The sequence below is a fragment of the Acanthisitta chloris genome, unplaced genomic scaffold (assembly GCF_000695815.1).
Source record: "Acanthisitta chloris isolate BGI_N310 unplaced genomic scaffold, ASM69581v1 scaffold30577, whole genome shotgun sequence".
In the NCBI taxonomy this organism is placed as follows: Eukaryota; Metazoa; Chordata; class Aves; order Passeriformes; family Acanthisittidae; genus Acanthisitta; species Acanthisitta chloris.
In genome coordinates, this window is record NW_008684740.1 from 27,532 (window position 1) to 55,302 (window position 27,771).

The window sequence follows — 27,771 nt, forward strand, 5'->3', positions numbered from 1 at the left end:
GCATGTGGGTGAACATGCTCATGCACTTCATGTAGCAGCTACTGCTGCTGGACACAACCAACTGACAGATGTTATGATTGTTGTGGCATATGGTTAAATCATAATTCTATGACTTTGCAGGAGTTTTGACATTTTCCCCTAATGGTACTAGCCAGATTCTCTCAGTGTACTGCAGCATACCGCCTGTCTTACCTGAAAGGAAGCCACTTGAATAAAAGCCTCCAAGAGATTGAGAGAGCGCTCTAAGTTGCATCTACCTACAGCAAGAAGGTACCATTCTGTACTGATCACAACATTGACTACGAATTGCTCCAGTGCATTAGTTTCCCTCTCTACTATGCATGGAAACCATATTCTCAGGATGAAACTGGATGTGGCTGAAATAAATATGAGCAAAATGCTGTTGAAAGAAGCTCGAGCATTGTGTAGCAAGTACTAGGTAGTAAAGCTTTATTACCATGACCAAAGTGACTGCTATGTTTACTAAGTGAAGACCACAGCTGTATAGCCCAAAGAAGCCTGAGAACTAAAGAAAAATGTTCTTAATAGTTAATTGAAACATCATTGAGATAAGAAGCAATTCCAATTTTCTAACCAGATTTACTGTATCTGTTGAAAACTCTTCTGGATTACCAAGTATGGAGTAATGGTAAAGCAATAAGCAAACACAGAACTCTTTTCTCCTGACACTTAACTCCTAAACAAAGCCCAGAATAGTGCTTGTAATTAACAGACCAGCAGCCTAGAGTCAGTAACACAAACCTAAGCCAGTCTGCGATATTAAAAGTTACAGAATCATTCAAGAAACTAATATAAAGGCCAAGTCATTTCTGTAGTCTGTATCAGGTATGATTCATCCAAATTTCAATGTTCACACACCATTACAAATGGACTACTTAATGTCCAGTTAGATTGGCAATATTAAGATCACTTTATTTTAAGCTTTATGGACTTTCAAAACATGTACAAATAAAATACTTGTTACAAAATTCCATTTGCTTAAGTTTCTTCAGGAATATACATCAAGCATGATCCCGGCACACAGATATATGACTTTTACAGAGAGCATTACATAGAGCAATAAATGCTAGTGAAGCAGCCAAGTCTTTCCAGATATATTACAATGAAAAGTTTTCTTTTCCTCTGCCACGTCCAACATTTGACTAAATTTTTTAAATTTTTTTTTTAAACAGCCATGTCAGAAGTTAAAATGTGTAAGTAAACTGACTGTGGAAGTCAACAGGCACTCAGAAGCCCCAAAGGGGAGAGTAAGCACTATTTTTCAAGTTCACTAGTTCAGGGGTAAAAATCCCTGAGAGACAGAAAAGCAACAAGCCCATTTGCTTCCATGGAAAGATGCTTGTCAAGGGACATTGCCAACAGACAGCCATAAACTGTAAGACTGAAGAGCAATAGTAAGACAGAGCAAGGAAACCAATCTGTAAAGCTAGGTAACGAGGAATGCCTTGGTAGGGCAGCATGGAACTTCACCAAGGCTGCCTGCTTCAAGGAAAGGATTCAGCAGAAATATGTGCAGAGACAGATACAAAGCATGAGGTATGTACAAGCTAACCATGTCGTTAAGATGGAAAACACTTATAAGTGTGTGCCAAAACCATAATCCCAATTAATTATAAACAGTATGCAACTGACCTCAAGAGCTAAAATACAAACAAGATAAGCAAAATATTGCACTCCAATTTCAAAGTCAGCATCAGGACATTTATTACTGGAAGTCAGTAGATTCAGAAACACAGATCCATATGTATTTTCTGTTGCTTGATGCCAGTGCAGAACTGTTCAGCTATGTGTTTAACAGACCAGGTCATTGAACTCTCAGGGACCAGGAGCCTGATCTCAGAAGCAGCGTGCCTCTGACCTTCCACCTCAGGTCCCTGAGCTGCTGCTGGACATCAAAACAGCTTTAGTGCTTCTACTTTATGAGTCATACCCCAGCAGTGTCCTGTTCCTTGCTACATGCTGTGACAAGGGTCCCCAAATACATCCTTTTCCTTAAGCCTATTGTGCATACAGAAGTTGCACCATTAAATTATGATGCTGTGCTGATTTTCAATGCTATTTAACATGTAGGCAAGTCAAGCTAGCTAGATCAAACATGAGCTCACTCACACTGTTCACTAAGGCTGATCTGAGCCTTCAGAGTAGTGGAAGAAAGCCACAGTACTTTCAGGTTATTGAAACATCCAAAGCATTAAGAAGCCTGTTATACTTGGCAGACATCAAGCACCACAATAAGCAACACTAGGAGGAAAGCGTGGCATAAATGGTGAAAGCGAGTCAAAGCAGGCTTCAGTCTAAAGATCTAATTCTAAAGGTTAATATAGGTTTCACAACCAGTACACTTAGCCTATGATCAGCTACAGGTTTAGAACTATAAGCAACTAAACAGGAGTTCTAAGAGCAACCTTTAGGTTCTGACCTAAAGATCTATAAATACCACTGGAGGGATGATCTAGTTTGAAATCAGATTACTTTAAACTAACTAGAAAGCAATCATCATGCTTACGCGAGGCCCTCATGCTAGTCACACTTGCTCAACAGCAGGGCAGGACTCTAAGGAACAGATGTTGACAGCATGTGTGCTGTGCTATTTTAACACCCAACTTCCTTTTATTATTTATGTCACTTCCTTAAGAGGAGTTAGGCCAAGCTACCCCACTCCCACCTCAGCCTAACTGTGCATCCAGTTATGTGCTCAGTTTACCAGAATGGCAGTAGCAAGTTCTTGGACATTTGCTGATGTTTATCAAAAGGCCTCAGGAAAACAGTAACTAGAGACGAAGAACACATCACCTTTCCCAGCAAGGCATGCTCCAGAGTGCTTATCCTGAAGAAGACTGTGTTTGATTCGTGATAGCTTTCCCTCTACAGCATCATTATATTGGGGCATTTGTTCCACATAGGGATGTGCTGTTTTATAGAAGGACTGCGGTTTCAGTTCTCTAAATGGACTTTCCAGACTTCAGGCTCTTGCCCTAGATTTAGGTCACTAGTAATTGGACATGTGTGGAAAATGCACAGGCTCAGTTCAGTGCTGCCTAATTAATTTCTTAGTCTGTTGATTTGGCAGTCGCCCTACAAAACAGAACAGTTGGATATTTAAACTTGTATTGAAGAATACCTTATGACACTAGCAAGCCTCCCAAAAAATAAGCCCAGCTTTCTCGGTACTAGTGAAATAAATATTTTAAATTGCCTGGAGTACAAAGTGAAATCAGTTTTCTCAGGTGAGACTGTCAGTTAATTAAAAGAAATTATTTCTCTTTTATAGCATTCAGAATGGAAAAAGTATCAAGTATAGCACAAAATGTATAATCCCAAAGACTTCATGGAGACCTCTAAGATTAAGCACAGAACTGACAGGTGCTAAAGTATTGCAACCTATAGAGAAGAATCAACAGCAGCAATTTTCTATTTGGGACATTATAATCCCAAGCAACTGGTGAGTGTACCAACCAACAACAAACTAATGTTGCAGTCAGAGTTCTACACATGATTTTGACTGGTATGAGGCACCTTTCAGTATTGTAACTGCTCTTGGAGCAGTATATTCATGACAAAGAAAAGCTCACCCACTGAAGTAAGAACTAAAATTCCTTCTACTCCTGCCAGTTTTTTAGTTAATGATGTAATTTACTAAAATGACAGGCTTCTACCACAGGTTTTTAGTCAATTTCCTTATGTTTTTTAAACCCTTTCTGAAGGACACAGAACAACCCCCCTGTGCTGAGTCTTGACCATCCTGCCAAGCATTCTGTTGGAACTCACTTCACTACCATCTATTCACTTCACCACTAGTCCCATGTGCTTTCAGTAGGTTTGGCTTCAGCCTAAACAGCAAATGAGAAGAGACAGATGCCTCTCTGCAGGAACTTTTCTCACTGGTGACCCTGGGGGTTGAGTTGGCAGAGCTATGTGAACCTCTTAAGATGGTTGCTCTGCAAAACAGCCTATAAAACTCTATTCACACATTAACTAGAGTAAAATATTTACTTCAGATCAGGAAGTATTGTATTTTTTTGACAGAGAAACAGACTTGATGCCTAAGCAGACAGCTTTATGGCATTTTAAAGGTCACCTAACATGTCTACCTTGATTTAAAATAAAAAGGCATTCCAATTTCTTTTGCCTAGAAGTGAACTCTGCCAATAAAAGGGCCTGAAGACTGACATAAACTCACTGTAACTGTACTGAAAAGGAACACATATTCTCTCCAAAAGCCTTGTATACAGGGGCACTCAGAAGGCTGTTAAAGTAAAAACAACATACAACAATATTTGCAAAAAAGCTTCATATAATCTTTTGAGTCTATAAACTCTAAACAATAAATATGAAAAGTGTACATGGCACACCAGAGCAGCTAAATATTAAAACAAGTACAAATAGATAACAATTACCTATATTGTCAGTGATAAGTTTGTTTCATTACTGTGATATAATACAACCTTAATATACAAGATGTCTTTCCAAAGGAAAACCACAGAAAAAAGTTAATACAGAAGGTGAGACAATAAATAACAAGGCACAAAAACCTCTCTTGCTGCAACCCTGTAAGGCACCACTTGTACAACCGTGAAACTATCAAAACCTGTAGCAGAGAAATCCTAAATGTGTTTAAATAACTGGATAATTTTTTAATATGACATTGTGCTTATGACTCTGGGAATAAAAATACTTATATTTACACTGAAAGGTTTTAAAAAGCAAATTAGTGATATGGGTGAATTAACAGCCAAATACAAGAGTCACAGCTAATTTCTCCCAGACAGCTTCGCAAGTGCAATGTGACCATCACCTATACTGGCCTTGCTAATAAGAGTCCTGGATCCAATATGGTGTAGACAATGCTGCAAATTACATCAAATTATGTGGTACACCAGTAATTTTGACAAAACATGCTTCAGGGATTAGGGCAAGAATAACCTTCTTTTCACTTGAAACCAAAAATCATGGATATCAAGAGATAAAAGGTCAGTAGCATTAATCTAACATTATACTAGCAACCTTCATACCCAAAGTTATAATTTGTACCTCTAAAAACTGGGCACCAATATTTTTCTTCCCTGTTCTATTATCTGCTCAGAAAACCTATCGTAAGAGTTACTTCAGCAAAAGTCTTCTACCTTACTAGAAGATTACAGATACATAATTAAGCTTACAAAGTAAGTTCCCCCTTTTTCCTTATGACCCACAATCTATACTGCATCCTGCTAGAAGTTTTTGTCCTTTCTCCAATTACATACAAATGTCCAGATGATACTGAAGTTACTTAAAATATGCACAGGTTAAGTGAGTTTGGACAAGATTAGAAGGGGTTTTCACTAAAATTTTCTACTAATGAAACATTTAGGAGGCACTCGGTTGCTCGTGAGCTTCAGACACATGAATAACCTTTTCTCACTTGGGAACAGCATCCACAGACTACACTTCCAAAAGTTCTGCTTGCATTCTTGCAACTTGAAAAACTGCACAGTACATAGTAAACAACCTGAATGAACCTGGCTATTCAGTTACTGGCTAAGTATTGTTTTCTTACGGGACATGTCTTATTCTACACTTAAATACCTTGCCACAGATCAAAACATTTAAGGTCAGACAACCTGTAGCTTTGGTGATGCTCAATCTACTGAGTTGCCAGAGAGGAAAATCAGGCTAACCTATTACATTTTAAACAACAGAGGAAATGGAAGAAAAAACAGTCTTAAGTGACAAGTTAACATTCATATAGCTATTTGCTGAAAGGCTGTGCCAGCTCAGGCATGCTTCATTCCTTATATTCAGTCCTGTTTTAAGGATATAAAAATTTGAGCAAATACAATGTAAACAGAGCCAGGTAGACTGCAGTAGTAAAGGACAATATAATTGATCTGACAGGTTTAAGGCCAACTATTTATGATTTGAAATATGTCATACTTTTCCATGGCACTTAATACACTGAAAGTTAGTACTGAGTGACATTAAACAAGGGTATATGTATACATATCATATGCAATATATACAGCAGCTTCAGTTCTTAAAGTACAAAGTTCAAGTTTTCTTGCCCAAATAGAATCCATTTGTGAAAGACCACCTGTGGTTTCCTATGCTGAATAAAGAAATATTACTATTTTAATCAATTTAGTGCAAACTGACCTAAGTTCAAAGACAGACCATTCCTTGATTTTTAGTCACTACTTACCAAATGCCTCTATTTCTTTTAAAAAGACAGCTACACCTTCTTTTTACCCCCCCTTAAAAGAACAGCAAACACTTGACAACTAGCATGCTGTTCTAATCTACATTAACAAAACTTGCTGATATACAAATCATGTTTTGGTCATGCAGCACAGACCCATCCTCAGAATAATCCATCTCTCCATTCCATCAGTCTGGAAGAACACAGTGACAGATTTTAATTAGCAGGTCATCCTGGCCACTCCGTACTCCAAGCTGACGACAGCAGGCTCAGCTTTGGAGAACTCAGACACAAGTTCGCTGTAGCGATTGTCTGCTGCGTTGCTGCCCTCTATAGTTCTCACGGCATCATTCCCAGGGATCAGAGGCTGCTCCTTCTTGAAGCATGGAGGGGTCTTCAGTGCCACGGGTGCAGGGTGAGCAGGTTGCTGATGTTCCTTCACAAGGACCACATCTAACTGCCCATTTCTTTGCTTTATTTTCTGAAATATAGAGAATAGTTACTAACAGTCAGCATGACTCTTTACTGATAATACCCTGCTTTGAAAGAAAGTGAATCTCCTTCTTTTGCTGGCCAACTCAGTGACTGCAGAGCCCTGTACTACATACACTGGGTTAGACACATAACAGTAATGTTAAATGTTAGGCCATTGGATATGACATCATTCCCCACAGTTTATGGCAGATGCTACAAGCACTGTTTGCTGAAAATCTGGGCAGAAGACAGAATGGTTGCCTCTCAGTATCTGTACAGAAGGAGAGGTTCTTCCAGGCTTGCCTCTTGTTTGATTGCTATCAAGATGGGAATACATTCTGCAGTAGAGGCAGACAGGTCTTGGTACTGCAGCAAGCAGGGATCTTAGACGAGACCATGAGACTCATAATGACAAAGTAGTTTGATACCTAAGCCCTTAAGTCCTTCTAAAAGACTTTTGCTTTGGATCCAAAAATGCCAATACAGTTTGTTCAAATGCATGAATACACTAAAAGATGCCAATTAAACGCAGAACCTGAGAAAAGGACCTATCCTGTAAGCATGAGCAAGAGAATAGGAAAGATTAGGATAAAGGGTGTTTTCAGTTGTGTGGTTTGGGGTAAAGGGTGTTTTCAGTTGTGTGGTTTGGGGTTTGTTTGTTTGTTTCATTTTTGTTTATAATTCAACAAGCTCACACAGTAAATAGGAGCTTTCACTAGTTAACTGAACTGTTTTATTTGTTGATGTGTTTCTGTTCTATTTAAACTGGGACTGAGTCCAGAAGACTTTGTTGTCTATTGACAAACTTTCTGAAGATGGAAACAGCAGTAGCAAAGTCTACATACATCAAGATTTCAAACAGCTGTAACTCTTCATCACTCAAATGACAAATGTGGCCTCAGGTGAAATTAACATCTTGGAATGAGGTTCTAGAAAATTCAAAACCAAGACTTCACTTTACATCTTCCTTATTCTTGAGATTGCTTCATCTTGCCGCTCTGATTGTACAATTAAGATTTGCAACAGTATTAAGTGGCCTGCATTCATTACATTACAGTAGGACCAGTTTAATAAAATCTTTCCTCCTAGAAAAGCTGTACTTCCCCTCTTTCCCCCCAACATAACATACAGGACTTTTGTTACCATTTCTAGACACACACTAGTAAATCTGATAATGAGAAGATTTTTGCATTCCTTAAAAGGTATTATTCTAAAGTTTCAGCACCTTAACTGACTATAACACAAGTAACAATTAAAAGTCACTAAGTCACACTAGAATAAAATGAGATACATTGTTCAGCCTTTCCTGGCTGTTTTCTGTAGCACCTAGAAGTCAATTATAGACATCTGATCACTGAGTTTAGCCCTGTCTTCAAATAAGCACTACAATGTACACAATTACGGTGACTTACTACAGCATGAACCTGTATATGAAGTTAAAAGAGGGATAATACTTGCTGCTTCCATTTCAGTAGCTATAATGGAAATAAAACATTTTCAGTCTCCTTGGTTTATCAACACAGCCATAGCTATGAGGGGTACCTTGTTATCCAAGATAAGTTTCACAGAAATAAAGAGTGCAGAACAGTGGCTACAGAGTATGGCACTCATCATAGAAGCATACACTGAAAATCAAAGTCAACACTACACAGAGTAAGTGCCAGGCCATGCAGCAGTGATGTTCATGTGGAACCTCGCTGCATTATTACAACTACAAACGTGAATTTGAAGAACAAGTCACAGGTACACATACTTATCTTGTAATACTTACAGCTTCTAGTTCTTTAATGTCTTCCTCCAGTTGTTTATTTTCCTCACTCATATTCATTATAAGACTGAACACAGACTGCCTGGGGTGCATGCTTCTATCAAACTGATGGTACATATTTCTCCAAAATCTGTACGAAGCAGACAGTTTTAAATATGCAAGACAATGACAAAACTGAAGAAGAGATACTGTATCTTATTTAAACTTACTTAAAATTGAATGATACTGTATTAGGTTCCAAAAGAGTTAGTTCTGGAGAAAAATTTGGATTATACAAAGGATTCCGGTATTTCTTTTGTTCATCCAGAAGGAATGGCCACAAAGAATATGTCTTCTCTTTTAGTCTAAAAGCAAAAAGAGATAAAGGTCAACACACTGACCACAAGCAAAAAAACCCAGAAACTGTTCAACTCAACATAATAAAATCAATCTTCTTGTAAAAAAGTTACCAGAAATACTTTTAAGTCTTGAATTAAAAGCTCTTATTAAAATCAACTTCTTCCCAGCATATGCTAATGTTGAATAGAATTGTCAATTTTAGGAGTACTACTGCTTATGCAGTGCAAGTTTTGTCTACTTGAAGTAAATGCTTTTAAAATACAACATGAGACAAACTGATCAAAACTTCACAGAAGTTTTCCAACTGAAAACATTGGAAGATATCCTAGGAATACTTCTAACTGACAGTAATTAGCCTTGAGAAGGCAAGAATTTTAAGGTTACCTAAAAACAGATTGGGGAGGGAATGAAGTGATACTTCCAAACTTAAGCTTACCTACTTTTACAGGGGGAAAAAAAAATAAAAAATAAAAGAGAGAGAAGAGGAAAGCTACCTTAACTTTCCCTATGAAAAATGAGCACGGGATTTTCTCCCAAAATTAGAAAGATAGTCTTCAGCATGCAAAAGCACAAGCAGCACCGCTGTTCCCTGATGCAGTTCAATGTAACTTTCAGTACTACCAATTCTGCCTCTATTTCTATTCAGAGCCTAAAATGAAGAAGATTCATGCGAGTTCTTGGTCTGCCAAAAAACCCAAAAGACACATTACAATAAGCCTGCTTACTTCAGTTCTTCTCGCTCTTTTTGACAGTTTCCAAGGAAGTTACCAAACTGGCATGAATGGACATGTTCATGGATTTGAAGGAGGAAAGCTTCGTTGTACTCAAAGGCTTGTGGAAACTGCTCGGTCAGATTCCACACAGTTTCTAGAAACTGAGTGAACACTGGCGAGATCTCTTTTGGATCACCATCCAACTGACAACACCTGGAAAAGATTCCACACACAGACTGAAACTGGTTTAGGTTAGAAATCAAAATAGTCTTAGCTGCACTTGTTTTTAAATGACAGTACATTAATTTGACACTAGCTTTGGGCTGGAGACTGAGCACCTAACTTCAAGAACTAGGGCGATTCTTGAATAGAAATAAGTCTATATTTAACCTGTTTTTCTGACTTCTAAATAATCACACATCTGTATTCAGTACAGAACAGCAACATAAGACAGTTAAGTTCCTTTGTGTCTATTACTTATATACAGCTAAAAGCATATTAATAAGCAGTAAATAGCAGCAAGGCTATTGTCATAGCTGATGACAGGTAGATCAAAGGGAAAAACAGAACTCTTAACATATAGGACTTCTAAAGGCAGGTGTGACTTCATCATTAAACACAAATGTAAACTCATCTTTAAAGATATCAAAACTAAGTGTTTCATATTGCCTAAATATCTGGGACATAGATTGTTTTTGGACTGTCTACACATTACTGAGGTCATCAACATCTCAGAGCAAGACACCAGCAGCACTAAAAACATGTCTACATTATAAATCAATTATCCAATAGGTATTTGAATAAATAGGAAGACACAGGACATTGTCTACTGAAAATAGCTTACTCATTCCTAAACTACTGCAGTGATGCTAGAAATTAACATGTGCCAGTTGTCTTTTGTTTAAGAATACTTAATTCAGTTTGCTGTATACATTTTACTATATTGGAGGAGTGAATTACCTGTCAGAGAACTTGTGCCCAAAAGAGATCCAGTCTTTCTCTATCAAGACCTAGAGGGTAAAAAAACCCCAAAATCTCATGTAAAATGTTACTTAATCTAACATCTAGAGTACTAACCTCACAGGTTATCAATACATTGTACTTTAAATTTGAGTCCAATTAACTACAGTAGGAGCAACTGTTTGTGATTTTGTGGCTTCTTTATTTTCTTGGAAGTCTTTCACAGGACATTCTCAAAGCACATTTCTAAAACTAGTCAAAAAGTTTAGCAACCTGCTAATCAGATAACTGCTGTTAAGCCAGGGTCAGTTTAAGCATCATGGTGTATGAATTCACTAGCAAATTATCAACCAACTTGCAAGATACGCAAAGCATAGGAAAAATTTTAGTATTGCATTCATGCTATCATAGTTTATATAACACGATATAATCTAACATTTACAGCAGTAAGTTTGTTTAATATCAACACTATCTTGATTCATCATTTCAGTCACAATATCAAGCACCAAAAGGAACAGAGGATTGTCTGCCCATTGCAGAAGCTTTCACAAAAATCTAACTGAAAGTGAGGACTGATCAAAACTCCAAAAGATTAAATTACTTCCCTAAAGATTATACATTCTCACTATTCACAATCCTCTTCTAATTCCTCCTCAACTTCACTTTCATAGCTTGTAATACTTGTAGCAGTTAGTTCTACCCAATACACTGAACTAGTTTTATGTACTATCCTTGAGGAATTCCACACCTTGCCTTGTCACTACAGAACACTGTTGATTTTCCTAGTTTAAAGTTTAGAATAATCATACTGAAATTCCTCTTCCTCTCTACAGAAAGATGAAGAAATTTAGATTGCTTTAGGCACCCTGCAGAAATGTTGCAATGATTGACTTTTGCATCCAAAAAAGCCTCTTATCTATGACATATAAGGATTCCAAAGTGCTTCTCTGAGGTAGTAGATGTAGTAAATTACAGTGGCTGTGTTTTATCACTTGTCCCCAAATTAACATTTTTTAATTAAATCTAAAAATGATAACTCCCCCAACGACTGAGACATGGAGATGTTTAAGCAATCTGCTATTAGTATTTCATTTTTTTGTATTTTAAATAAATGAGTCTTTCAATAGCAAAGTATTTCTAAAAGAAAGATTTGTCAGTATACTGCAAATCTCATTTTACATTTTTAATTACAAAAAAAATCCGAAACAACAAGTATGTTTACACAGCTCCCCCTTTCACACTCAAAACATTTTACATCCTTTATTCACCAAGCAACAACTCAACAATGCAACAGTATGCTTACCATGAATCCTTTGATTGTTCTGTAATAGGAGTCTAGTAAGAGAGCTCCAAGAGAACAAACTTGGGAAGTCCTATCCCAGCCATCTGAGCAGTGCACTAATACACTTGCGCTCTCGACCGCTATTGCCTGCAAAACAATTGTTTCTTAGTGAATGTTCTTTTCTAGACAGAAGTCAAAATTTAGTACATAAATAAAAAAATGCTACATTTATCCCAAACTCACAGATATTTAACAGAGCTAGAAAATGTTCATTATGAGGAAAGGATTTGATACTATCAGAAAGCTAGGAATTTCTCTCCATGAAAGTATAGAAAACTCCTTATAAAGAGAAGAAATTCCACTACCAGCTTTGCATAAGCTAACATCTACGGTGGTTCCCTTTCTGTCCCTTATAAAACTAAACTTGCAAGAAAACCTTGCAATGCATACTAAAAAAGAATTGGATTGCAGGTTACAGAGTGAACAGATTAAAAAAAACAAAAACAAAACACCACCAACACATCATGGAAGATACCCACTTGTCCATCATTATACTATGCAAAAGTAAAAGCCTAAGAAATGGTTATCAGCTTCAGCTAAGAAACCAAATCCTGTTCGCTCAGATATTTTTGAGTGTCATCTTTAGGAGAAACATCCATTTTTAATGGCAGTAGCTCCCTGTTGTTTGACCCAGTGAAAACAAAGATCCAGGTTTTTTTTTCACCCGGTCCCCTCCAGTCAAGCCCTTGGCTTTACAGGTGCCTGGCAAAGACAACTGTTCCTCTGAAGTCTTCATAGAGAGTCCCACTTCCCTACCAAATCAAGTCAGTGTAGCCACTTTGGTTACTCTGCAATTACTGGCCCAGGAGGTCTGTTTCTCAGGGTGCACTGTGTAACAGTTTGTTCCATCCACTGGTAAACTGGTTACATCTTTCAAAAATACCCAAAGAACTAGGAAGCATAAGAACTCATTCATCTCCCAACAAGATGACCAAATAGCATTCAAAAAATCCCAAAACATTAACTGGCATATTTAATATCTCCAGTCATAAAAAAACACGTAATACTTGTAATACCATACTTGTAATAACATGTAATACCAGCATATCAGATTTACAGGGATATATGCTAAGCACCTATCTACAAAAAAGGTCAGTTGCAGAATTTTACACATTACGTAACATTAAGCATAATTTTGTCTGGTAGCAAGTCAACTTCCCATCAAATAAAGAAGCACCATGCAAGTTACCTTAACTAGGAAGACAGCAGCATCCAACACAGCTTTGATGTGACGTAGCCATCCAGAACTCTCCAAACCAGACAAAAAGTCATTAACAGACAAACCCTTTGTGCCACTGACTGAAAGAAACCAAGAGTTAGAAAGCCTTAAGCAGCTGCAGCTACCTATACCCTGCAATGTAGAGAGAAGAATAACTGCATATTTTTTCTAATCTCTTATGTTGTAAATTGATAATAAATCTTTCAGGAAACCACCACTCAAATGGTTAAGGGAAGGATACTACACAATGTTCTCCATCCATCAATAACCATAAGAGACTAGAGTAAGGTGTTTGTGTCTTTTTTGACAAAATAACAGTCAAAGTAAATATACTGGTTAACCCCAATAGGGAGCCTTACCCTTGTCTAACCAAGGAAGACAATGCAAACTCCAAAGGCTTACCAGAAATACTTAAAAATACTACAACTACTAGCAGGAAAGTAGCTGCATCCAGACAATACACACAGTTCAGAGTGGTCACACTGCCAGAGTTTCATCACCTCCACCCTGCTTTGGAGAATCACGTGCAGTACAAAGACATGGTGATGAACTGAAATCCATCCAGATTTTGTCTACCTCCAGACTTGACATACTACCTTTCTGACCGATCTCTACCATTCATCCCCAATATACTTTGATCCTGTAACAATAATGCCAATTGAGAGGGTGTGCTGGTTTGAGCTGAAGTAGAGTTAACAGCTATAAATTCAATCTAGCACAGAGGGCAAGGAATCCAACTCAAGTTATAGGAAGGATGCCTTGCAGTGTAGCTGCAAGACATGTAGCGGTAGACAAAGGTTTACACACAGACACCAATTCACGTGTGAGAGTGATAACCTGGGTTTTGTACAGTTTTGAGTAGCAACTCACACAGTTTCACTACTGTCCAAATATGATAAACTTCTGGCAATTAAAAAAATATTTGATGGCTAATACAACTTCAGCTATGTGTGATCTAAAAAAAAGACAGCCAAGGCTACCATCTACAAAAATACCTTCCCCTGCACAGTGGAAGCTGACTTCCCACTAATCTTAACCACTGGACTTGATGATCTTATACAACCTAAATGATTTTATGATTCTAAGCTACTGGGCCCCAAATGAAAACAAAAAGGCTCTGCAGATGAGAGGCAGCACTAGGGATATAACAGCTGCAAAATAATCTTTATCTCTGACCATGTGAGGAAGTGAGTCAGCAAAAAACAGAGAATTCACTTAGTCATTCTGTGACGCAGATTCATATTCTTTAAGTCTCCTGATGTAATGAAGGCTATAATCTCTTAAACCACTGTCTCACAGAGCTTCCCTGGATCAGCACTAGATGTTTCTCTGCTTTCAGCCACACAAGTCTTGGTATACTCCCCATTGCTCAGGAGGATTCATAGTGCCACGTGCTGATGAATACTAGAACAAACTTAGTCATTCTGTGACGCAGATTCATATTCTTTAAGTCTCCTGATGTAATGAAGGCTATAATCTCTTAAACCACTGTCTCACAGAGCTTCCCTGGATCAGCACTAGATGTTTCTCTGCTTTCAGCCACACAAGTCTTGGTATACTCCCCATTGCTCAGGAGGATTCATAGTGCCACGTGCTGATGAATACTAGAACAAAGACAGGCTTCCAAATGAGTATTGCAGTACCTTTTCTAAAACCCATACATCTTTGTCACCTACAAAACTATAGTACAATGAGGTAACAAAATATTAATAAAGCCCTGGACACAAGACCTAATTTTAAAGGTTACTCTGTAAATATCAGTAAAAGCCAGCTAGTTTTCCCTTATCTTTGAAAGAGCATCACTAGGCAAGAGTTCTGCTTCCGAAAGGCATAGCACAAAGAAAATCAGCTGAGAACGACCTGCTCCTTTCAGATAGCTCACACACTCTCTGCCCCAGTGGTTTCACACACCTGTTCAGCTGCTGAATCACAACAGTACATGAACAGGTCCACCACTCTGTGGTAAGGGAAAGAAGCTAAAAATGGTCAAATATCTGGAAACTCAAATATGTGCAGGGAAGGGGTTGGCCAGACAAGGCAATGTCTAGAGGCACTATTCATGACAGCTCATCCTCACATTCTGTAGCTTATGGTTTAAAGCACAAACTTTTCAGCTACAAAATAAACAGGCTTTCAGCCCCCAGTTTGTTTCCACCCAGATACTGCTATCAAAATCTGCTTTTGATCACAATTTTCAGTTTGACAGAAATATTTCACCACTAATATTTCCCCGTTCAAGCTAGATTTTGATATTTTTATAAATGGAGGCAGAGATAGGAACACATATTTAGCTCAGTTACTTTTCATTTCTGTGAATTAACACAAGTATTTTTGTACTACTTAGTGATTGAATAAAGAAATTGCATTGACACTATTCCAACAGTTAGATACCGAAAAAAAAGTAATTTTCCAGTTCCTTACGGTCTTTTAAAGGGTCAAAGGTGATTTATGGTACCACTAAGATGCTTAGCTACTTCACAATAAGTATCATTCAAGATAATCAAAACTATCTGGATTCCAGCATAAAAAAACACAAGGCCTACATGCACATGAGCCCCAAACCCTCATTAGATTCTGAAGGAAACCAGGCAGATGGACACAAAGCATAGGAGCAGGACACATGCTGAAGAATGAATAACAGCTGTTTGTTACAGAAAGCCCAAACAACTGAGGACAGTCCTAGTTACAATGGCCCTTGAACAGACAGGGTCATTGGTATCACACTCCTGATTGGAGAACATGAGAACATTCAGTTCAGCACGTCCAGGGGAAGCAAGAACACAGACGCTAAATGGCATTTTCCTCATTTGAAGCTGTGAACCATTTTCATAGCATTTCCTTCCTGATCACCCCACTGATGGCACATTTCTACAGGAGTCTGAACAGTAAACTATTGAATACATCCCTAAATTTTAAGGGTCCTCCCTACCCCTAAAGATACTTCTACTTCTAGACTGACATACTGCAAAACTCTAGTGAATTATACAGAATAAACAGAGGTAGATAAACCTGATCTGGAGAAAAACTAATACGGTATTACTCATGATTTTGTTTCAATTGAGTTTAAAAGGCTTCAAAGACAATTATTCCACACAAGGAAAAACTAAAACATATTCCACCCTTAAAGAAAGCTACAGAAACATATTTAGTAAGTGCCGTTGGTGGGATGCTAAGCCAAATGGAAGGAACATGAAGTCTGTAAAGCTTAGCTGTGTGATGAACATACTTCTGCATCAGGCATTATTACACAGGAGCAGGCCTCTTAAACATCAAGAGAGCCCAACCAAGATTTATTAGCTAGTTTCCTAGAATTGAAGATATTAGTAAAAGAAAGAGGGATTATGCCAAACCTAAAAACTGAAGCTCTGGCTGATGCTTCTCATCTTTCTCTTAGAAAAAGTACATGCAGGAATAACCAGAAAAACATACATTATCAAAGCTCAGTCAGATTCCATGCAGAGTGCCTGAAGAATGGGTTAGCAGCACATACAGGCACAGTGAAAGTGAAGTAAGACTACACTACCAGTCTGTAAGATTTGTTGACCAATGTAGCCAGGATGCCTTCATCAAAAGAGGCTTCCATACAAGCATAAGCCTTCTCCATCACTGGAACTACCTGCATTATTCTAGAGGGCAAGCGTTTATGTATGTATTGTTTGTCACACATAGAAGCCAAACTTCTGCCACTGTACTCTAAGTATTAGCACTCCACAAAGCATCTTGAATTTCTTCTCAGCTGTTCATCTAAATAAAACATGAACAGAATTATGAATATACTTCTGCCTTTCCATTTTCACCACCAGGTGCCTCTCCATCTTCCACCAGGAAGGAGGCAGTGGCATGGTGAAGTGGCTCCTATTTCCCCCTACTCCCTTCTCTACAAACACCAGGTCAAAGAGTTCAAGTCTTGTACAGACCATAAACTTATTGCAAATTCTGTAGAACAAACTGCTCCTTGAAGAACTGATATATATATATGTATATGAAAAAAAATGTACAAACACACTATTTTGTGTATTCCTATTACATGTGTGTATACATGCATATATACCTGGAAAACACAGCAGTCTTTCCCACAAGCCACTGACACACTGATCAAATTCACTCAAGACCATTCAATTTTCTTCAAAACTCCATTCATTGGGTTTACAGTTTGAAGGTAAAGGTTTAAGGTAATTCATTACCACAGAGTACAGCAAACTGGTACTAAACATAGCACTGGGACAAAACGTAGCAATATGGATGCAGTTCATGTAAACTGTTACTGAAGACTTCAGAAAAATAATTCCCCTATTTTCTGTATGAAGATAGTGTGTATATGTACTATTATAGTACAGTTAAAACATACCTTCCAGAAGTTTTTGTAAGCTGGATCTCATTACATGAATATTTTCAATGCCAACAAACTGGAACCTAATGTTAGAATAGTTGTCTTCATTCTCATAGCCCTTCCCAGCAGCTCTGTTTGCCATTGCATTAAGCTTAAAATAGAAAAATAAAAATACTGAAAAACAGTACTTGGAATAAAAATATCAAATTAAGAAACAAAAGTCATGCTATTTTTATGGAATACATTGGAGGGGAAAAAAATCCCACCAGAACACATAGTATAAACAAATTCTAATCTACAGTTTGTGGCAAATCAACTTGAAAGCACTGAAGTGCAAGAAAGGGACAGTATATAAAAATCAACAGATAGTCAATATTTAGAACTGACATATCTGAATAATACATAAAAATCAACAGATAGCCAATATTTAGAACTGACATATCTGAATAAAGCATTTAGTAATTTCATATTCACTCCTCCATATTCCCACCAACAAACCCTTACTGGTTTCCAAATATTTCTGAGTGAAGACACTACAAAACAATTCACCTAAAAAGGAAAGAGGAAGACCCAGACTCTTCCAGCTCCTGTGTGAGGAGTGAAGTGACTACCAATTTAAATACAGATGCGGCTAAAGAGTGAGAGTAACTCCACAGATTCCAACACAGGTCATAACATAATTCAACTTAGTAACAACATGATTCAATTTAATTAGACAGTGGTGAAATATGGTGGTGAAGGACTGGAAAACAGAGTCCAGAGAAGCTGGGGATCCTGGAAGTGTTCCAGGCCAGGCTGGATGGAGGTCCTAGCAACCTGGTTGGGGGTGGGAGTTGGAACTAGATGATCTTTAAGGGCTCTTCCAACTCAAACCATTCTATGACCACCTCAGAATGCTACAACAGAATCTCCCCTACTTCTTCCTTGCTAAGACAGACAGTTTGCACAAATAATTTACACAGTACTACCTCCCATTTCAAATGAAACCCCAACACAGCTCACCATTTCACGAATTTCAGTTCAAACAGTTAAAATTACTTGGATTCCACTCAACTATTCACTTCTTAACTACGTTTTAAGTACATTTTTAAATGTACCTCTCCAAAAGTTGAGCAGCATATTCAGTGCATTCTAGCTGAGTCCTGATACAGGTTCAACAAGCAAATAATTGACGCCTTAATAGAGAGGCCTAACCTTATTTTTCAAACATTTTGCTCATGATAGAGTGATAGTTAATCCCTGCACTCCAACATTCAGGAAGAGAGGCTTGTCTGTCGAGCCTGAAGTACATACCTTTGGCCTGGTGTCCATGACATACATATAGCGATTTGAAGGATTTGCTTTACTGATGGCTTGCAACATGTGCTCATCTTCCAGGCATCTGGCACTGAAACCTGAGAGAGGTTGACTGCATCTGCAAATTGCAGCCTACCATAGAAAACAAGGAACAAATTAGCACCAGTTTAATACCCGTAGTTGAAATGCTCTGCATAATTCTAAAAAGACATAGAAACAAATTGTTTCATTCAGCACATAATGTCACTAAACTGAATCACGTTCAAGTGTAGCAACTTTTTAACCACATCACTTGAAAACCTTCAAACACAGTACCTACAACTTAAATCCAAAGCTTTATCAAAACATTTTTTCAGGTTCTGACACATGGGCAAGGTGTCAGTTTACATAATGGGCTTTTCCCAAGTATAAAAATTCACAAAAAGTATAGGCAGGAAAAAGTACATTTTAGGAAAGCAACTTACTCTCTTAATATAAAATGAATTATGCTTGATTTTACCAATGCAAGTCTGATTTCATTATTCCCAGTACAATATGCTATTATCTATCCTAATGTAATTTTCAATGATATGTTGTATTTCAGACGGTATCAGGTACATCTCCCCAGGCAGTAGTTATCACAGAATCAGTTAGGCTGGAAGGGACCACAATGGGTCATCTGGTCCAACCTTCCTATTCAAGCAGGGTGACCCTAGAGCACATGGCTCAGGACTGCATCCAGACAGTTCTGGAATACCTCCAGTGAGGGAGAATCCACGACCTCTCTGGGCAATCTGTTCCAGTGCTCAGTAACTCACACAGCAAAGAAGTTCTTCCTTGTATTCAGGTGGAACTTCCTGTGCATCAGTTTTTGCCTGTTACCTCATTTTATTGATTTCTACAAGTTAGAAGAGTCTGACTCCATCCTCTTGGCACTTCCCACTCATGTACTTGAATACATTAGTGAGGTCCCCTCTCAGTTATCTCTTCTCGAGACTGAACAGGCCCAACTCCCTCAGCCTTTCCTCAGAAGTGAGGTGCTTCAGTCCCTAAATCATCTTCATTGCCCTCCACTGGATCAACTCCAGGAGCTCCATGTCCCTCTTGTACTGAGGAGCCCAGAACTGGACACAACACTCCAGGTGTGGCCTCACAAGGGTGGAGTTAGAGAGGCAGGATCACCTGCCTTATCTGCTGACAATACTCTTCTTAATGTATCCCAGGACTCTATTGGTCTTCTTAGCCATAAGAGCACACTGTTGACTCAAAAATTATCTTCAAATCCATCTAGTAGCTTCACACTCATCATTCATAAAGTCTTCAGCTCAGCAAGGTGACAGTCCTCCTCTCCCTCCACCTCACAAATAAGAAGAAATAATTTTCTGTTTGAAGAAATAATTCTATTCTTCTATTGGTTTGTTGGTTTTGTTTGGGTTTTTCACCTCCACCATTTTGACCTAACAAATTTTATTCCTTATATATCAAGGAAGACAGATCCCTTAATGAAAAGCTATCTTTGGTTACCCTAAGGTCTACTTCTGAAAACTAAGAGATTCAACTGATTGTTTGAGGATTTCTTTCAAACTGGCTCAGGTTAATTCAGCATCCTATTAGACACCACTAGTGTCAGCTGTACCTAAGGTCACCATGAGTCACACCATTCTAATTCAAGTCACTGTACCTCCTTACTGACCTTGAATTATCGCCAAGTGTTGAGAAATATTTTTAAGCACATTTACAGTAAGAGGAAGACACTATACCTCTTTGTTTTTATGATAATATGACAACACTGGGAATCTTCCTTTGCTTCTGAACTTGGAGCTACCAACAATTATGGGCTTGCTTGCAGTTCTGGGAACATAAAGTTCTCTGGGATAGGTTTCACAAATCTGAAAGACATACACAGAAAGAACTTTATTTGCAAGGCACAAAGCCTATCCTAGTTTTATTGTATTTGATTTGAAAGATGTTAGGTGAAATAAGAGATATAGGATAAACACTAACATGTTTCTTTGTATACATGTAAGTAATGCAGAGGAAGAGACAAACCATAGATAAGTAGTACAAACAGGTATCCAAGTTCTATAGCCAAGCACTGCCATACTAGCATTCGCCTCTCAAGAATGTGACTCAGTAGAAATGCTAAGAATGTGTTTCAAATAAAATACTGAAATTATTTCCCTCTTTGTTTTTGTGTTTGCAGACTACAAAGCAAAATGAAATCTAATCCAGTAATCAGCCACACCCACCACACCCAACACTTCAAATGCTAAAGTAGAATCCTCCTCAGTTAAGAGAGAGATCACAAGACAGCAGGATCACTAGGGCTGGCCTTCAAACAGGTAAGTATACTCTAGAAGCAGTCCCAAAGAACCCATGCATCCATGCACAAATGAAGCCTTGGGAAAAACTTGGATTTGAAAATTATGAGACTGCACACTGATTAAGGAGTTAACTCTCTCTACCTGCAAGATCTTGCTTATACTGCAAGGCAAGTGATTTCACAGTATTAGGCTGTTTTCTATAGGCCTAGAGTCAGAGGCTAAAGCAGAACATATTTCCATTACAACACTTACCTTATAATCACGATTTGCATCAGACAACTGCCAGCAAGCATTTGGCACTCCCATTCTCTTATATTCTTCTGCTAGATCAATAAGCTGCCAACCTTTGGCTTGCTCAGACTCATTTTGTTTTGGGTTATAGGAAAAGGCATACAGTTCCTCATATTTTGCTAAAAGATAAAGAGTAAGGCAATGCAATGAGCTGTCCCCAAAAATGTCTGAGCAGCAAGAGGTAACAGTCAACAAATCTTGAAATTGCCCAAATTGGAGAAAAGGTTTCGAGATACAAAATTATTGAAAGCAAAACTAGATACTTGACACTCCTGAAATATTTATGCTGCAACTATCCTACAGTTAACTGACACAATTACAGATACTTAGAGGCAGTTTATGAGAGCTTTCTTGAGTGTGCTTGAGAGACATGTCCAAAGCCATAAGGGCAAAGCACAGGTCACAAAATGAAGACTGACAAAATTAAACAAGGCAAAATGCAGAATTATTAGTAGACTTCAAAGAGCTAGAAGAACAAACTATTTTGGGAGGCAAGAACTGAAATTTACATCTACTGACCTTTAAAAGCAGTAAGCTTTAAAGTTTCACTTAAAATAAAAAAAGCTTTCAAAAAATTTTTTCTTCCTAATATGCTATTCACTTATCACAGATGATGACATTTTACAGTGCTCTAAACACAAAGCAGAAAATGTAAAAGGCCATACTAAGTGACAAAATTCTTTTGTAAAGCTGAATTGGTAGTGCTATTTTAGCATCAAAATTTCAGATTTTTGAAACTGCATGATATTAGTAATTTATCTATGGAACACACAACTAAGAGAGACTATAGACAGTTATATTCACAATTTCAGGGATAACATTAGAAATTCAAAAAAACCTAAAACACAGAAAATCTCTCATTCTGTTAGGGAACATCAGTGACCTACAAAATCCAGATAACACATCTTTGGATTAATATTTAATCAATAAAATTCTTTACATTCCAAATAATGTAAGACTTTTTACATGTTGCATGTTTAATAAACAAATAAACATATATAGATATATATATATAAGAGCCATGGATTTAGACACACACACACCAACTTGTTATCCACGCATATACTGCCAAGTCTTTTACAGTTTTAAGTATTACCTGTTCTTGACAGCTGAAGCAAAGAATTATAAATGTCATGACAATCTCTCTCTCTGGGAACAACAAAGTGGACTATCCTGAAGTTCTTGCACTGGATGACAAGGGGGCAGCCAGAAGTAGTCAAGGGAAGTTTTTCCACTGCAGCAATGTGATGATGCAGTATCTGTGACATACAAAAACTCACAGCGTAAGCGTGCCGATGAAAAATAAGAACAGCATAGTATCTAGATCAGCAGATGTAAGACATTAAGCAATGCTGAATATTGATTTTCACTACTTTTGTCAATCAGCAGTACATTTAGAAACAGAAATCCGAGAACAACATTTTGGTCGGGATACCATAATTTATAAAAATTAAATTATTCTCTTCCCTCATATTTTGAAGTGCTACCTAATGTTTGTAAGAAACGGTAAACATCCTTCTAAATGCAAAAGTGAGATATAAAACTCCACCATGGCTGTTCAGCCTTTTTTAACTTTGCAACCTGACAAGCTTCCATCTAATTAGGCAGTCTGAGTTTTCTTAAGGATCTACAGGCACATATTTCAGAATTTTCAGGCAAAATAAAGCAAGTCAGGGAAAACAATTTGAAGTATAAAAGATACAGAGAAACCTGAAGATTCCAGAATTCCAGTATTTAATACCTACAGAACAAACAGGAGATAAGAAAAAATATCTCCTGTATTACCTGTTGTGTTACATGGACATGAGAGTCTCCCAGCTAAACAAAAGAAAACTGTCACAGCAATGGATATACAAATGCCCTCCAGAGATTTATCTGTGTGGCAAATCTACACAACATTTAGGTAAGTACATGGAAAATAACAGCTGATCAAGCATGGAATGAAAGCCACAGGTACATTACCTCAACTCAACAAAATATTCTTGATGAAATTTCAATTACCTCACTGAATCAATCAACTCCTCTTAAATATTGATTGGAAGGACATCTGAAAACTATGCTGACAAATATGCATTTACAACGAGACTATATCCTGGAGACATTATGATAATTATGCTTGGTACTTGTACCATCATCAGAAATGCAGTTCTTGAAGCACAGGTTCAATTTCCCCAAAATAAAACCTTTTAACATAGTGCTTAGGGAGACACAAGCAAGTAATCCTGAATCATATTCTCCTCAACAAAACCCATCTTGTATGAAACGGTAACAGTTTGGTTTGTACAAAGCTGTCTGTTGTATCCAAGAACAAATCACTGAAAAATAAATTTTCTTGAAAGCACTACAAGGCACTTAGATAACCAGGATACATGATTAAGAGTAATCCAGGAAAATACACCTACAGGTAATACACCTACAGAAAAAAACATAATTAACCACAGCCAGGAAAATTCGATTTCATCCTGGAGGATGAAAGACTTAAGGCACTAACTCAAGTCAGGCAGCTGGACTCCAATGGAAGCCACAACTTGATGTCCATGTGTGCATCATGAGGGCACTGAGCAGAAAAACTAATGGGAATGACTGTACCAGTCAGCTTTGATTGAACCACATTGGTACTGGTCACCAAGCACCTGCAACCCCTTCTGCGACCTTCTATTTCAGAGATGAATACCTGTGAAGAAACAGCTGCTTACTGCTCTAAGAAAGTGCGTGCTATCTTCAATTTTTCACCAAACCCCAGATCTTAGGATTTTTGCTGTCTCGTTTAACCTAGACTGAATCTAATTACAAGCTAAGTTAACACAGAAATTTTAAACCCCGTGCTTAACCTGCCTCACAGTCTCCCACTCCTGCCTCCGAACTGCAGTGCAAGTCAGTTATTTAAATAAAATCACCACACATTCACTCAGGATACAAGTGAAGGCTACAGAAGAATTCAGGCAGCTTGAAGTGAACATTTTCAACATTACCTGATTTCAATTGCAGCAGTGTCATCCAAGAGAATAATCTGCAAATCATTAACTTGTTATGATACCATGGAGGAGGAGAGGGTAGGGAGTGACTAAGAAGAACATTTTAGTAAACAAACTCAACCTTAGATCAGGAAGAACAAATGCATCTGAAGAATTGTTTGTACTTTTGAGCCACAAGTGTTCATCATCCTTACCCATGTCTCTCTCTGGCTTGAATCTATGAATAAGAGATGAGTTGCTGTAAGGTATAGAGTTCCCATCAGTGACTTATTGCTCGTGCTGAACCTATCTAGTAATTTCACTTGCTCCACCTGTAAGAAATAAGGGGAGGGGAAACAAAACTTAATTTTGAATTTTTGCAGGAAGTAAAATCCTCATCTAGCAAAAGCTTTGTCAGTTGGGGCAAGAATCTTGAAAATGGTAGAAAGCATAATGTGGCACATAAGGCTATTTGAGCCAAACTATTAAGAACACAATAGTTGTGGAATAAGCTTTGAGAACACCAACTAGTTAAAATATCCTGTTTCAAGACAAAAGTGCATAATGAAGGCACAATGCTAGGCTCATCAGAATACTTACCCCATATACATAATGACTATGGTTATTTACTAGTGAAAGATATCGGGATATCAATTTGTTTAAAAAAATAAGAATTATTAAATACTAAGCTTTTATTCTGCTTCCCCGAAATAGAGCAAACACACACTAATAGTTTCCTGTTATTGAGATGCCAGCACTGAACTAACAGCTGATCTCAGCAACATGCTTCACTGGCTGTCTGCAGACTCAAAGCCATGAGGATTATGCTCTCCTATGTACAGTCAATTTTAGCTATGTATTGTCTTTTATAAAGTGCCCAACTTCAAACACCTAGCTCATCACAGCCTTGCCTCATAGTCAAAACACATTCTTAATGAAATGCAAGCATCATACTAATAATTATAAAAAACTCCTAGAAATTCAAGGACTGTGCTGCCATTTGAAGCAGATAATTCAAGCTTGAGTCTTGCAAGGGCAAGTGACTCCTGATATTCCATCAACATTGTTATCTCAACCCTAGAGAAAACATTTGGAAAGAAAGCGATTTCTAGATAGTCTGCATGTTATTTGTTGCTCCTAACTGCATGGGCTCCACAGTTTGCTGTATTTGAAGCAAACATTGCGTGCAACAACGGGAAAGGAGCCTGGCGAATGGCTTATCTCCATGCATTCCTCTATTTCTTGGCAGCACTGTCTCATTAACGCCAAGTTAAAGTTCTCTGCTGCCATCAAATGCATGGCAGAACTCCAAAAACTTCACAACAGCAAGACCAGCACACAGAGGAGGCGACTAGCGGAGCCCACGTATCCTGTGCTGATGTTAAGCCATTTTTAGGTATCAGTCCTCAGATACAGAGCAGCTAAGTGAATACAGCACAGCCAAAACACAGAATTCATACTGGGCAGATTTGCAGCAGTAATTGCTCTGGTACCTGGAACTGCAGCTCCCCAGCAAACTGAGAAACGCACAGAAACTGCTCCAGTTTTGTTCAAGTAAAACAACCCACAAAATCCTGGCATGCAAAGTTCCCTTCTCCTCCATGAGCAAGGCAGCTATTCCCAAAGCTGTACTGTGCCGTCAGACGAGGACAGGCATTAGTGCTCCAGAGTCCTCTTTCAGAATTCTTGAAGACTTTACTAATGTAATATAAGCTGTAGATACACTTTTCTTACACAGAACTGAAATGTAATTTAGATTCAGCCTCTACAGATGACATGTTCATTTAAACTCAACTCACAACAGCTTTAATGGAATGGGTACTCAGCTAATTCTACACCTTTTGTTAGTTTTTTTGATTTTTAACTGTCAAGTTTGGCAAATCCTTAGTTATGGGGGAAAAAAAAAAGTCATCAGCTTTGAAGATAACAGGTTCAAGAGATGAAGAGACTGAAAATGCTATTAAGTCTTAGAACATCTGTAAACAAAGGTCCTTAAATTAGTCAGAAGCGATATTCTGACAGTAGCTAGCAGTACTAAATTGGTGAGTTGTTAAACCAGAAACAATGTGAACAGCTACTTCAGTAATATAGAGTATTTACAGGGAAAGTCATCAGCTTTGAAGATAACAGGTTCAAGAGATGAAGAGACTGAAAATGCTATTAAGTCTTAGAACATCTGTAAACAAAGGTCCTTAAATTAGTCAGAAGCGATATTCTGACAGTAGCTAGCAGTACTAAATTGGTGAGTTGTTAAACCAGAAACAATGTGAACAGCTACTTCAGTAATATAGAGTATTTACAGGGAAGGGAAAGAGTAGGAGTTATGTATTAAAGGGGGAAAAAAACCCGCAAAGAAATATTGCCTTAGAAGAGACAAGCTGAAACAGAAAGGAAGGCTGAAATCACACTTCAAAAAAAAATGGTGAAGGATTAAATTAGAACAATTAATCTAAGGCAAAACCAATTGCCAAGATTTTTTTACTCTTTGTATAACATGCACTGAAATTGAAAGGCATTTTCCCTTTAAGTTTCAGGCTTGTAAATTTAAGTATAAAATTCAGAAGTTAAGCTAAGCAAACCTTGCCATCTCCAGCAGAAAATGCAGCAGTATTTTCACTAACACAGGTTTGACTTCAACTATACAAACTGATTTGAAGAATTTCCAGTCTTTTCTACTATATTTTGCTTTAAAGTATTTTTAAGGACACTTCAGTTTTAAAGAGTCATTGCAAACCCACAATATTCTTGTTTGGAATTTCACCACCACACATGACAAACTGAGTTTCATCATTTGCTGCTATTTAAGTATAAAACTCTCAGAAATTATTTTTAAGTTGACCTCACTTCTTCATTCAACATAAATCTGCTGACAGTTTTTCACAAAAAGCTAAACTTTATTTCAGGCAGTAGTGCTGACAATTTTAACTTCAACATTTCCAGCAAACTGATGTCTGAGGAGGAATAAAACCTGTTCATCACCTGCTCGTAAGGATAACAGCTTCCCTGGACAGCAGCTAATTTCTGCAAGACTGCAATGTATTTCAAGTTTATTTCACTATTACTTTAATAACACAGACTAGAAGAACCAGGAGTCCTGTCAGATTAGAAAAACTCGGTATGTTTCAGAGCAGCTGGAATGAGATCCACCTTGAACCTCCACATGATCTGAACTTTTGAGACCTGCAGTGCAGGTAGTAGTTGGGTTTTCTTGCTTCCTATAACTGTAATAGTCAATTATCACCATCTAGCCTATATGCACATTAATCCACGTGGACATTCAATAAACCAACAGTTTACAAAGAGCTAAGCACACATCACATTTGTAACAACAACATCATCTTGTTTCCAGCCATGAAATAAATATTTTTAGAATGGATGTTTTGGGATGAATTATAAAAAAATTACTGCCTCGAGTAGTAACTCCTATATCTTATCAGTACAGACCCCTCCCAGCTGGCCTCTCTTGTTCCCCACCACTCGATAGAAGATCCTCTTTACACCACGAAACTGAGCACCATCCCCTTATTAGCGACACAGGGCAGCACGCCCCGAACTCCCAGCGAGGCTCTCACCCCCTCCAGCCGAG

At 37.9% G+C, this 27,771-nt stretch overlaps 1 protein-coding gene across 1 annotated transcript; it reads right to left on the reverse strand.

Moving 5' to 3' along the window:
* Window positions 1-6,211: 6,211 nt before the first annotated feature.
* Window positions 6,212-24,517, reverse strand: MTMR6 (myotubularin related protein 6; the record flags this gene model as incomplete). The annotated part of the gene is made up of 13 exons (XM_009079460.1): window positions 6,212-6,677; window positions 8,442-8,568; window positions 8,648-8,782; window positions 9,503-9,703; window positions 10,451-10,500; window positions 11,754-11,879; window positions 12,982-13,091; window positions 17,360-17,492; window positions 18,635-18,769; window positions 20,377-20,505; window positions 21,193-21,350; window positions 22,328-22,490; window positions 24,401-24,517. Coding segments are annotated over 13 exons (1,845 nt in total), but the record flags the coding sequence as incomplete, so codon positions are not given.
* Between the last annotated feature and the right edge of the window lie 3,254 nt (window positions 24,518-27,771).